Source organism: Nuphar pumila, chromosome 3 (assembly GCF_984573655.1).
Source record: "Nuphar pumila chromosome 3, dmNupPumi1.hap1.1, whole genome shotgun sequence".
In the NCBI taxonomy this organism is placed as follows: Eukaryota; Viridiplantae; Streptophyta; class Magnoliopsida; order Nymphaeales; family Nymphaeaceae; genus Nuphar; species Nuphar pumila.
This window is the reverse complement of record NC_143251.1, coordinates 36,277,240-36,291,589: the sequence shown is the minus strand read 5'-3', so window position 1 is coordinate 36,291,589 and position 14,350 is coordinate 36,277,240. Positions and strand designations below refer to the sequence as shown.

The window sequence follows — 14,350 nt, the reverse complement described above, 5'->3', positions numbered from 1 at the left end:
CAATTAACCATGCATTTGGATCAACATTCCCAATGCATGACAGGTTATTTGGATAGATAATGGATCCAAACTTGAGACTTTGAATCTACCCCTGAGGCACTTTATAAATTGCATTTTGCCAAAAGACTCTAATGGACTCATGATTTGGATCAAAAGTGGACCAAATCCTATATACTGAATTCTATCTAGACACAGTTATGAAATGGGTTTACGCTTGGATCCATGTTTGGACCATTACATGAGGACCACAACTTGGTTTTGGATATAAATCAGACCTAAAACACTAAGGACAAGAACGACAAATTAGACTAAATTGATGCCAAATTTAGACTCTATGAACGACAAGTTAGTTTGGATCTTTCCTGGATCCAAAGAAACTAGACCGACAACTTGGTTGGATCCAATCCGGATCTAAACCCTAATAACGACAAAATAATGGGACGACAAGTGGGCTTGGGTCCAAACGTGGACCAATGCCTCACGAACGACAACTTGGTTTACGCTTTACCAGGATCCACATCTGCCCGTTCAAATTTGCAAAAACAACTCGAAAACGCTTGTTTGCTTAGTGTAGGCTATAGTATATATATATATATATATATATATATATATAGAGAGAGAGAGAGAGAGAGAGAGAGAGAGAGAGAGAGAGAGCAATGTGTGATCAAGATGTGCTTGAGCGCCCTGACCATCCATCGTGTGTGTTGATAAAGGGTCACGCGCAAAAAAAAAAAAAACTCGTTAAAAATGAGTTTTTCTGCAAAAACTACATTTAGCGTGCTTTTTGTGCGCTGCCAAAGGTCATAGGAACACACACATCATTAAAAAATTGTAATGATGCGCTCATCCCTTTTACCTTTAACGGCGCTTTTTTAACACGATAAAGGGTCTTTTCCACTCATTTTTTGCGCCAAATGTAGTTTAAGCATTTTTTTCGCTGACCATCCATCAAGCGCGTGATCGATGGTCAGCTTGATTAAGTGGGTGCTCAAGCACCTATTCATCACGCAGCTACTCTCTCTCTCTCTCTCTCTCTCTCTCTCTCTCTCTCTCTCTCTCTCTCTCTCTCTCTCTCTATATATATATATATATATATATATATATATATATATATATATATATATATATATATATATGTTGTGCATATTATATATGTCTTGCAAATGTATCATACATATATATTACATATTATCATGCTTTAAATACACTTAAAAACAAAATTTTTAAAGATCGAGCCATCTGGTGAATCGGTTCACAAAGCTCGGCTGATAAGGAACTCAGGCTAATTGGTTTCGCTAGCGATGAGCTCACAAGCTAGCCAAGCCAGAAAAGCCCACCCTCATCTCATTTGGCATGTTTACCAGCTCATTTGGCATGATATTTTCCCCCATATTTAATAAAAAATACAATTTTAATTTGTTGCGAGATTTTCCCTTGGCAAGAAAGAAAGAAACTGCAAAATAACACTGTAACATGCCTTCTAGTGGACTGTCAATTCATCGATCTGGAATGGTATTTAAAAAATAATAATAGTGTAGGAAACAAATTCTTTAAGAAATTATTTCTCGACCAAAAAAAGAAAAAGAAAAGGTAGGTCTTTGCATGCGCTTCAAGCTTTGTGAACCTCTTTTTACTGCATGGCCCATTAATCAAACCATGGCTCATAATTAAAATTGTTTCCTACGCATGAGCAGAATCATGGTAGACAAAAGGCCATAGATCAGTCACTGTAAAAAAAAAAAACTTTAAGTTGGCATATGACTTTCATGATGCTGGGGGTGAACAAGAATTACTGTGCAGATCATAATGCCCTAGGGAGTTTGCAGTTGAGATCAAAGGAGCGGCTAAGTGACATGGCTAAGTGCCATAGTCAATCACATGACAGCATTACATGGGGCTCACAGTTACAGAGTGCAGGCCCCACATGAAATGCTGTCATGTGATTGGTTATGGTACTTAGCCATGGCACATAGCCGCTCCCTGGATCCACACTCAGGGTGTTTGATGGAGCACATAACATTGTAGCAATTTATTCCAACCCCATTAGGGTGATGCAATTCTAGAATAGAGGCGTAATTTTTATATCTTGCCCTACTAAATGGTTTTTAATATTGATCAACTTGGGGACCTCGACTTGTCTAAAACTGTTTGGTCCTAGATGAGCCCACTCTTTGAATGCAAGTATTGTTGAAAGTGAAGAGATACGAATACATACCTTTCAGGTTGTTGCGGAAGCGGAAAAAAACAGCGGATCGATGATGCTTGCTTTTGCTCAACGGATGTGTGCTCTCACTTGGAGAGAACAATGATTCCACGAGTCCAAATGCTAATCACGTTGATTCACCACAAAACGCACTTCCTTCTTCTTCTTACTGTTTCATTTCTCTGTGCACAAATCTCTCTGTTGAGATTTCTCTCTCTCAAAGACACAATACACTGTAACTCACTGTGTATATCAACGTTCTTTGTGCTTCTTGGCCTTTCTTCTCTATTCGCCCAAATGAGAGAGCCACCGTAAATGGGGAGTGGGTGGTTTCCAAAACCGTCCCCTCCTCAAATGGTGGGCCGGGTCCGGATCTCGCCCATCATGGGCGGACCCAGTACCCAACCCAACATTCTCCCACTCGCACATGATGGGAAGAGATCTTAGAAGAAGGAACACCAAACGTGCTCATATGGTGAATAACATCGTGTATTCATACTGGCAAATGGACCGTGCGACCCGTGAACTTAGGGAGTGGAGGCATATTATGTACTGGTTAGTGTAACATAATAGCCTAAACCTGCAAATAATAAGATAACACAAGGTATACCTGCACAAGCCAAGTAAGAAGCTCACTGTGTCCTAGATCAAATACATTTTTCATATTCTAGCATACTGAATCCCTCTGCACATATTATAGTGCTAAGCTATGCTAGACAAGGCCTTTCATTATGCCACATGTTTCATCATAAACCCAAAACATCCCCAGGATGCGGAAAAATAAGCTAGCTTTTAACATGTGCATAATCTGAAAATGTCAAATGATCTTCCTTTCCAACTGTTATTCTTTGAATCAAGATAAGTTGCTTTCCCAGACATGTTCTTTTAGACCGAATCATACATGGCCTTAAGCAACATGCTAAAGTAGCAACACTCATCTTTCTCCTTAAAATAAGGTTAAAAGTCAATAAGGACATCAAAATATATATATCTATATATATATATATTAAGGACTCACACAATGAAGAAGCAGGGACCATTCTTCATTTCCTTTTGTGGTCGACTTATAGTCATGGTGTGACATACGTGGTATGACTCATGTATTACGACAAGACTTTCTCACTCCAGTTTGTGTATGCATACACCATAAATTCTTTGCCGTACATATTTTTATTAGTTCAGTTCCTCCCCGAGAAACTAACTTGAGTCCTTCAGGATGCACATTCCCATGCAATGTCTATCCAAGTCCTCAGATCTGGTCAACCAGGTTACTCTTGATATTTAGATATCAAGGTCGGTCTCTCCATATAGTTAAATATACACAAGACCTCATCCTAACCCGGTTAGGGCGATGCATCCCATATACGTATATATGGCGGATATCATAACTCATTGTACTCCCACTCTTTTGAGTTATAATCACATGATATCCCCAAAATCCGACATGCTTCTTAATTCAGCAATCCTGGATTTTGTTACATCTCATCTCAGCCCACCCACAAGCAGCGTCTGAGGCAATAAATCCGTGTGAGAAGATTTATCTCAAACCTGGTAGCATACTCATATAGATGTGCAACATGCTATACAATGATCATAGAAAGAAAATATGAATAACATTAGCATATCAAATCTTACAAATACCCATAGATTTTACATGTTTAACATAAGAATCCCTATAGATAGGCTTAGTAAAGGGATCTGCCACCATATCTTGGGTATTAACATATGCCAAGGCAACCTTGCCTTTAGATACAATATCGCGCATATACTTGCATCTCGTATCAATATGTTTGGTTCTATTGTGAAACTTGGGATCCTTAGCAAACGCAATTGCCGCTTGATTATCACAAAATAAAGTCACTGGCAGTTTTGCTTCAGAAGAGAGTCCCAAATGTTTGATAAATCTCCTTAACCAAACACATTCCTGCACTGCGAACGATCCTGCAACAAATTCAGCTTCCATTGTGGACAAGGCTACACACGTCTGCTTCTTGCTACACCAAGATATAGCTCCATTGTTCATCAAGAACACATAGCCAGACGTAGACTTACGCTCATCAGGGTCCCCACCCCAATCTGCGTCAGTATAGCCTACCACACGCATGTTACCACCATGGTAACAAAGAACTGAATCTGATGTGCCTTTAAGATATCTCATAATCCTCTTGACAGCCTTCCAATGGTCTTGTCCTGGATTAACTTGATATCTACTCACCAACCCTACTGCATAACATATGTCAGGTCGGGTGCACATCATAAGGTACATAAGGCTGCCTACTGCACTGGAGTAAGGGACTTTGAACATAGCTTCTATTTCTTTAGATTCCTTTGGACACATCTTAAGACTTAAATCATTTCCTTTTGCAATAGGAGTATCTATGGGTTTACAATCTTGCATATGAAATCGTTCTAAGACCTTCTTTATATATGATTCTTGTGAAAGAGAAAGAAGTCTTTTTGAACGATCTCTTTTTATCTCTATGCCCAGCATAAAGCATGCTTCACCCATGTCTTTCATTTCAAAATGAATAGACAACCATTCTTTAATGGTTTTTAGAAACTCCAAATGATTACTAGCCAATAAAATATCATCCACATATAGAGTTAGAATCACAAATTTTGGATCTTGACGCTTAAGATAAACACAGTGGTCCTCATCAATAATAGCAAAGTCATTGCTCATGATGGTCTCATGAAACCTTAAATACCACTGTCTGGATGACTGCTTTAATCCATAAATGGATCGTTTGAGCTTGCACACTTTGCGCTCAAAACCAGCAGTAACAAACCCCTCGGGTTGTACCATATATATTTCTTCATCCAGTTTTCCATTAAGGAATGCAGTTTTAACGTCCATCTGATGTAATTCTAAATCCATATGTGACACTATGGCTAACAAAAGGCGAATAGAGGTCAATTTGACCACAGGTGAGAATGTTTCATCATAGTCTATCCCTACCATCTGTGTGTATCCTTTAGCAACCAAACGAGCTTTATATCGCTCGATAGATCCATCAGCATTTCTTTTAATATTGAGAACCCATTTGCTCCCAATAGGTTTTCTTCCTTTTGGAAGATTAACAAGATCCCAGACCTCGTTGGATGCCATGGATTTCATTTCCTCTTCCATTGCCTTGTGTCATTCATTCCTTTTAGGACAAGATAGAGCATCTCTAACACTCTTAGGTATATTATCATCTTGGGGCAAAATCACAAAGGCTTCCCCTTCGATTTGGAATCTCCGACGAGGAATTCTCTTCCTGAGACTCTTTCGAGTTGTCAGATCTTCATCAAAATCAATATCCACTTGAGTGTTACTCCCACTATCCAATAGTGGTATAGACACATCCTCTTGTGTCTCTAAAACATGATGATCAATCTCTTTAGATTGATCTTCATCATCCAATTCATAAAACTGGAAGTGACGCTCTATCTCTCCCCTTTTAGGAAATTCACTTTCAATAAATATGGCATCTCTAGAATCTATTTCAGAAATACTCCCATCAGTATTCTCTCCTAAGAATACATATCATTTTGAATGTTCACAGTATCTTATAAAGATACACTTCTTTCCCCTAGGACCCAATTTTCCATATTGATGGGAAAGATTATGGACATATGCAGCAGACCCTCAGGGTCTGAGATAAGCCAATTCTGGCTTTCTGCCTTTCCACAATTCATAGGGAGTTGAAGAAATAGATTTAGATGGTACACGATTTAATACATGAGCGGCAGTTAATAAGCAATCACCCTAAAAGGAAATAGGTAAATTTGCCTGCGCCATCATGGACCTGACCATCTCTAAGAGGGTCCTATTCCTCCTTTCTGCAACACCATTTTGTTGCGGAATTCGAGGAGTAGTTAATTGTCTATCTATCCCTTTATCATCACACAATCCCTTGAATTGTTCGGATAGATATTCACGTCCACGATTTGTTCTCAAAGCCTTGATCCTACGATCAAGTTGATTCTCCACCATGTTCATAAAAGATCTAAAGCAATCCAATGCTTCAGATTTATGCGTAATTAAATACACATGGCTAAATCGTGTATAATCATCAATAAAAGTGATGAAATATGAAGCTCCATGCCTCGTTGCCACATTCATTGGCCCACATATATCTGAATGAATTAATTGAAGATGATAGGTTGCTCTAATTGTCTTTCCAAAAGGTAATCGAGTTGCTTTTCCAGCAAGACAATGCTCACATATAGGCATTTCAATCTTAGCATGGGATCCCAAAAGACTCTCTCGTGCGAGCCTATCCATTCTCTTTTGCCCTATATGTCCAAGCCGAGCATGCCATACAGATACATCCACATCCATATTATTAGCAGTTGAAATAAGTGAGAAACATTCATCATTCACATTCAAATTAATAAGTTCTGTGTCCAACACATAGAAACCATTCATCAAGAAACCAGAAGCAACTGAAGTTTGTCCACAAATGATGTCAACATTGACATCCCCAAACACAAGTTTATAGTTTAACATAGACAAAGCAGAAACTGAAATTAAATTTCGTCGAATCTCTGGAACATGCAGAACATCATATAATAATAGAGATCGTCTTCCTTGCAAATCCAATTTGCAAGTCTCGATTCCTTTGACTTCTGCTCTAGTGTTATTCCCCAGGAACAACCACTTCGAACCAGATGGCATCTTCCTATATTCGACGAAGTTTGTGCGGTCTTTGGTCACATGGTCAGCGGCTCCTGAGTCTACAATCCACATAGGATTAGATTCAATAATTAGTGCACAACTACAAACATTTGTACAAAAAACAGGAGTCATAAGAGAATGTGCCTTCTCCTGCTCATGACATTCACGAGCATAGTGACCCAAATTGCCACACTTAAAGCATTTTGCATTTGCCTTATTTTTCTTGCTTCCACGCTTCCCAGAGCGCTGATAAGGCTTCTTTTCTTGCTCTTTGTCTTGTCCCTTCTTATTACCCTTCTTGAACCTTCTTGGTCCATAGAATTTCTTCTTAAAAGATTTTTGCTTTTTCGAACTTTCTGCCACATATGCCCTCATGCCAGATTGTTGAGTCGCTTCAAGGCGATCATTTTCCAGTTCTACATGACGAGCGATATCATCGAAAGTCTTAATACTTTCGTTATGAGTCATATTAATTTTCATATGTTCCCAACTGTGTGGCAGAGAACGAATCACAGTCTGGACCTGTTGTTCATCTGTAAGGGTATGCCCTGCACTATTGAGCTCTCTAATCATGTTTGCCATCTCCCTGAGATGCTGGCTCATGGTGCGCTGAGGGGACTTTCTGTATGAATCGAACCTGATGGTCAGCCTCCTTAGTTTTGTGGCTGATGTTCCCCCAAACTTATCTTTAAGGGCCATCCACATCTGTTGAGCAGTCTTATAATGCTCAAATTGGCACATGATGTCATCCTGCATAGAACATAGCATGGTGACAGGCGCAACAATATTCATGCGCTTCCATTTCTCATAGGTTTCCATATCCTTACGAGATTGTACCCCAGTACCAATTTCAGGTCGTTCCACAATATGGTTGAGAGCCTCCAAGGCCTCAGCCTCCTCCAGTGTAAACTGAATCTTTCTATGCCATATATCATAATTATCACCATTCAGTTTTTCAATTCGTGCCAAGTCCATTATTGATTTACTTGGTGCAGCCATGTCCTTTTAGATAAGAATAAAGCAATGCACAAAAAAAAATGTTATTCAAGCATGTTATGATCTAATCATTAGCACACTATAAGAAAACCGTGGATTAGCGACGGTCTCTATCCATCACTAAGCCGTCGCTAAACTGTTTAGTGACGACTTAGCGACGGATTAGCGATGGATAGAGGACATCGTGAATTTTTGCTCGCTAATTAGCGAAAAAAATTATTTGTCGTTAATTCCGTCGCTACTTTGCGACAGATTAGCGACGGACATTATCCGTCGCTAATCTGTCGCTAAATTTTAAAAAAAAAATAAAAAAAAATTGATCCTTGTCGGGCGGTATTCCGGCAGCACTAAGCCGGACTTATACCGCACCCGACAGGCATTGCATGCACAGAACGATCGCTCCGTGTCATCGCGAACCGGCGTCGTCGTCCTCCATGAACCGGTGCTCTCCGGCGTCGCCGTCCTCCATGAACTGGCACAGTCATCTTCCATGAACCGGCGTCGCCGTCATCCTCCGTGGACCGGCGTCATCGTCCTCCGTGAACCGGCGCCGACGTCCTCCAGCGATCGCCGACCGTCCTCCGCCGTCACTGTCCTCTGTGAACCGACGTTGTTGTCCATCGTGAACCGGCGCCGACATCATCCAGCGATTGCCGACCGTCCTCCGGCGTCGCCGTCCTCCGTGAATCGGCGTTGTCGTCCTCCGTGAACCGGCGCCGACGTCCTCTAGCGATCGCCGACTGTCCTCCGGCGTCGCCGTCCTCCACTCTCATGTACATGCTCTCCAACACGCACTCCGACGTCGCTCGGTTTAAATCGAGCGCAATCGATTTAAATTTCGAACGGGGAGAGAGGGAAAATTTCACGCTCGGTTTAAATCGAAAATTACCGACGGATTAGCGAAGGAAAATTTTTCTCGCTAAATCCCTCGCTAAAATGTTTTTCTTGTATTGAGAATTAGCGACGAAATAACAATTGTCGTTAATTCGTCGCTAATTAGCGATGAAACAACTTTCATCGCTAATCCGTCGCTACTTAGCGACGGATTCATTAAGAAAGTTTTCTCTAGCTAATCTGTCGCTAATTTGCGACGAAAAAAATCCGTCACAAATTTCCGTCGCTAATTAACATTTTTCTTGTAGTGGCACATCTATATGCAGTCATAATCACACGATTAGATAACATATAATTTTCACAGGGCGTGGAATCGAAAGCTCACTACGTTCACAATCATCTCCCACTTTCCCTAAGATAATTATATTTACCTAAACTGTATTATGACTGTTTTAAAAAAAATAACACATAGAGTAAGTACTTCCAAAGTACTTAAAAATTTTTATCGTATAATCAATATGATTATATCATATTCATTCACATACATGAATAAAATATATAATAAAATGGATTCATGAATCCCAGGCTTATCCGTGGCATAAACAAAATATGGCTCCAACTACTAGTCAATATGCCTCAACCCACATGGACCCTGGTCCTGCCGGGGTTCAGCCAAAAAAATTTTTTTTTTCCAGCCCGCATTGTAGTTCCAAGAACTCGGCATGCGGCCTGTGCCGCAAGGCCGGTCAGGCCGGGCTAGGCTGGCGGCTTATGTCGCAGGGCCAGGAGCAAACAAGCATGCGGCTCGAGCCGCAAAACCGGGTCAGGCCGGATGAGAAAGCCTGCGGCCTGTGCCACAGGGCCGGGTAAGGCCGGACTGAGCCTGTGGCATATGCCGCAGACTGGGAGCAAAAAATTGCGGCCATTGCCGCCACAGGTCCTGGGCAGGCCTGCAGCCTGTGCTGCAGGGCCAAGGCATGACCTGCGGCCTGTGCTTCAACATTTGGTCCAAAACTGGGCCTGAGTTTTAGCAGCCCTTCTGGCTGCAGGTCAGACCCATCATGTCGGGCTGGCTCATGCCCAACCCACGCCCTGGCCTAAAAACGTTAGCCCTAACCTGTCCCATGGCAAGCCGAGTAGGCTTGGTCCATCGGGTTGCCCTCGGCACTAGGGATGTAGACAATCCCCCATAGCATGCGTCCACCATGAACCTCTTTTGTTTCGGCCATGAATCAACAAAAAAATATATATTCGCAAGCAAAAACGAGCATCTAAAACCCGTTGCTCTGATACCAATGAAGATATACGAATACATACCTTTCAGGTTGTTGCGGAAGCGGAAAAAAAACAGCGGATCGATGATGCTTGCTTTTGCTCAACGGATGTGTGCTCTCACTTGGAGAGAACAATGATTCCACGAGTCCAAATGCTAATCACGTTGATTCACCACAAAACGCACTTCCTTCTTCTTCTTACTGTTTCATTTCTCTGTGCACAAATCTCTTTGTTGAGATTTCTCTCTCTCAAAGACACAATGCACTGTAACTCACTGTGTATATCAGCGTTCTTTGTGCTTCTTGGCCTTTCTTCTCTATTCGCCCAAATGAGAGAGCCATCGTAAATGGGGAGTGGGTGGTTTCCAAAACCGTCCCCTCCTCAAATGGTGGGCCGGGTCCGGATCTCGCCCATCATGGGCGGACCCAGTACCCAACCCAACAGAAAGGTAGCTTGAATTATTAATTAGTCGATGACAAAGTGGAGTTTGGTACGATAACTTCTCAGGAAATTTTAATGAGACTAGAGGCGTGCATCACCTCCAATAATTTCAGGGCTACCTACTGCTCAGGCCCAGCCAAACCTGTTTTTCCCTGTTCTGATGGGATTAAACTTGGGTATGGATTAGGTTTGTGCATCAACTATTTAATATGGTTCCACAGGATCCATTTTCATTCAAGTAATGGATTCTAGTCAATTGAATGGATCTTCTGATCAATCTACAGAGATTTCATTTCCATTAATAATGAGGATCTGAAATATCATACGTTGATCAACCAAACAGAACTTCAGCAACTAAAAGAAAGATTGATTCATTGGGATTCTTCGTCTCTTCAGACAGAATGAGCAGAAGTAGAATCAGATCGATTCTTGAAATACCTTTCTTGATATTCTTTCTATTTATGAAATGTGTAAAGCAGAGGAACAATCATATGTTTCCAGAAAAAATCAAAGAATTTCTTGAGAACCCTACAAGATCAATTCATTAATTTTTTCCTGGAAAAATTGTCATAACTTTGTTTGATTTTGCATGCTATTGAGAGGTCACCAAAGATCAGAAATTGTTGAAGAAACAAAAAAGAAGATTTTCTTTTATTTCTTTCAGGCTATTGGAAAATAAAGAAATGGTTGATATATTCAAGATAATCACATATTTACAAAATGCTATCCAAATTCATTGTATTTCGTTAGATCTAGGATGTGATATATTTTCAAAGGATGAGCTGGATATGGAAATTTGTAATAAGATCACATTCTTGGTGAAAAAACATTATACATAGTCATTATACAAATTAAAACATAACAGTATGCCAGTACTATGATAATATCTTGTATAATTTTCTCATGTACACAGTCAAATTACGGCTTAGATACCACCATATGTCCAATTAATACCATAGCTATTCTTGAGTTGTTGCACAATCCTAGCAAAGGGTTCGTGGACTCAAAAGACCACCCCCATCCTTCCTAGCAAAGAAGCAACCTACAATTATCAAATATGTTCCTACCAACCGATTCAATTGTGGCCACAAATATGTCCAAAATGAATGGTAGTGGACCTGGATCCAAACCCATTTTCTACCCCAACAATCATAAGTCCAAACGCACATATTATTATCGATTATGAGAACATGTGATCCAAAGGAAAAGCTCAGTGGACTCCCAATGGGAGGGCCCAAGACACTCAACAACCCCATCCCTTTTGCCCCAAGCATCTCTATTACATCCTCCATAATTAAATACTATAGCATATTACATTTCTTTACATTCGATACCCCTCAATTATTAGATTTGAAAACATGAAGATGGAAGAAAGCTCAAAGACAACAATTTATAAGGTGGCGAATGCCAAAAAGGCCATCTTCTTGAGTGGATCGTATTGGCATGACAATCCTGCTATGACATATGATAACAAAGGATATATGTTGATTCTTGCCATCCAACTGATTGATTTGGATGTTTATAACTAGTTCACATCCAGGGGAAGATGTGGACTAATCTTAGCAAGTAGTTGGACGACAAGGATTGAATGAAAGATGGATCCCATCTTATGTCAGCTAATGCCATCCATTCTCATCCCTCCCCCATCTATAAGGAGGCCCGATCAGGTGAAATCACATTTGCATACTTTGAGAATGCTGCTGCACTTACTACCCTCCATCTCTGGGGTACAGCTTGTCAGCTGTGGGGCCCAATATAAGATGGAAGGTAAATCAGGTGCAGTCATACTAAAGTGTGCAATGTCATTGCACGTGATCTGCCCCCCATATTACAAGTAGTGAGGAAACCAAAACCTCTCCACCCTTACCCAACACGCCAATCCATGACCAACTTCCCCCTCCCTAATTTTCATCCGAAATCATACTAATCCGAACTCCCCAAAATCTAGAGAGAGAGAGAGAGAGAGAGAGAGAGAGAGAGAGAGAGAGAGAGAGATAACACCATCAATCCCTCCATAACTCTTCAAATCACATTCCTGTTCTCTCCATTTTAGAAATACACACAAACACCAATTGTTCATTCTTTGATGGCCTTGCTCCTCCTCGCATCTCTGCTCCTGCTCTTCATCCCCTCCCCATCACCTACCAAAGCAGACTACACCTCTGCACGTTCACTCGACCAACTCCTCCAAAGCTACGCATTGAAGTCCTTCCTCAAACCAGCAAGAACTGGCATTCTCTACGGCGTCGATCTTCCAGCGAATGTATCCGGCGTCGAAGCTGACATCATCCGATTCCGCAGCGGCAGCCTCCGGAGGCGCGGCGCCAACCTGAAGGAATTCGATTTCCCGCAGGGCATCGTCGTCCAGCCGTACGTGAAGAGGCTGTTCATAGTTAGGCAGAATCTAGGCAGCAGCTCTCAGGAGTACTACAATTACTACCCGGCCGGATTCCGTCTGGCGACGCCGGTGGTGGGCTTCCTCACATATGATGCCTCCCATGATTCCTCCGATCGGAGAGAGCTCGATGTGATGCCAACCAAGGATGCCATCACCATCAATTTCACCGATACCATTCATTCTGAAGACGATGGCAATGCGTTGTGTGCGTTCTTTGATATCAATGGCACTGTAACTCTTGGGATTCAGGCGGTCAAGAACGTTTGCAAGAGTTCTCGGCAGGGACATTTTGCTCTCATCGTGAGAAGAAATCCTTCCTCATCACCACCATTGCCACCAACTTCCCCTCCTGCTCCTTCGATGGAGAGGGAGAGGAAGCGATGGGAGAGATGTAAGGTGGTGGTGGGGTCGTCGGTGGGGAGCGTGTTAGGTGCAGTGCTATTGGGCTTGCTCCTTGTTGCGCTCGTTCGGCACGAGAAAAGGTGGAGGATGGCTGAGATGGAGCGGCGTGCCGGCGAGGAGGAGGCGTTCGGGGTGGCAATGGTGGGGAATGTGAGGGTGCCCATTGCGGCCGTCACGCGGACGTCGCCCACCATTGAGAACGACTATGTCCCCGGAGATTGATTGGTAAAAAGAAAGACTTCTTTTTTCACCAAATGTTTACTCCTCTCTCAATCTCCATTTTTTTTATTAAAGAAGATTGCTTCCATATTTGTGGAGGGTGTTCATTTTTGTTTGTTCATGTAACATATTAATCAACAATTATTCTATCTTCTATAGAATGGAACACTTTTTTGTGAGAGGGTGGTGTATGTTCTCCCTGGAACAGGGGCCTGCATGTTCGAGATCCGAATGAGTGCCACGTTGGAGCCCTTCTTCCTCCCGTTGAAAAATTTGACTCTTTCTCTCTCTCTTTTCATTTTTTAAAGGCAGGCTGGGTTTGGCAAACTCTCACCAGTTGTATAACATACCATTGGGATTCAAAACTTAAAACATCCTAACACAAGGTCCTACCAGAGAAGCGGAGCCACAGTTGGTTCTCTCTCATATTTATATTAAAGAAAATGGTGACTGGTAGGGGTATCAAGGGGTCGGGTTTGGTTGTGGAACCAGACTTGACGCCCATTTTCCGGTATGATATCGGGTTCGGACATGAATTTAATCGGACCTACTATAAGAAAAACCATACCCAAACACGATAAAAACTACATGAACCAAACCGGGGCTATGCTGGTAAAATAATATTTTTTATCATTTTTACATTGACAAATTTTGAGTCTTAATCAGAACTCACGTCAAGCCTGAGTCTGCAATAAAATTTTACAAACTATACTCGGATCCATGTATTAATCGGACCTTCAGGTCTGGACCCAAGTCTTCTTATTTATCACCATATTCAGACCCGATAAGGTTTGGTATGAGTCAGGTCTGAGTAAACCCGACCCATTGAGCAGCAAAAGGGTCCAGCGATTGGTGCAGCACTTTTTGACTGCCAATGGTTTTTTGATGTGAAGAAGGTGAAAAGGTCCCGAATTGAGGC

General features: G+C 41.7%; 1 protein-coding gene across 1 annotated transcript; it reads left to right on the top strand.

The window, feature by feature from the left end:
- Positions 1-12,498: 12,498 nt before the first annotated feature.
- LOC149842585 (uncharacterized) lies at positions 12,499-13,434 on the top strand. The gene has a single exon (XM_090000694.1). It carries the CDS (start codon positions 12,499-12,501, stop codon positions 13,432-13,434), a length of 936 nt encoding a protein of 311 aa, XP_089856820.1.
- The last annotated feature ends 916 nt before the right edge of the window (positions 13,435-14,350 follow it).

Coding starts and splice junctions, on each gene's coding strand:
- LOC149842585 (XM_090000694.1), top strand. CDS start 12,499: ATGGCCTTGCTCCTCCTCGCATCTCTGCTCCTGCTCTTCATCCCCTCC.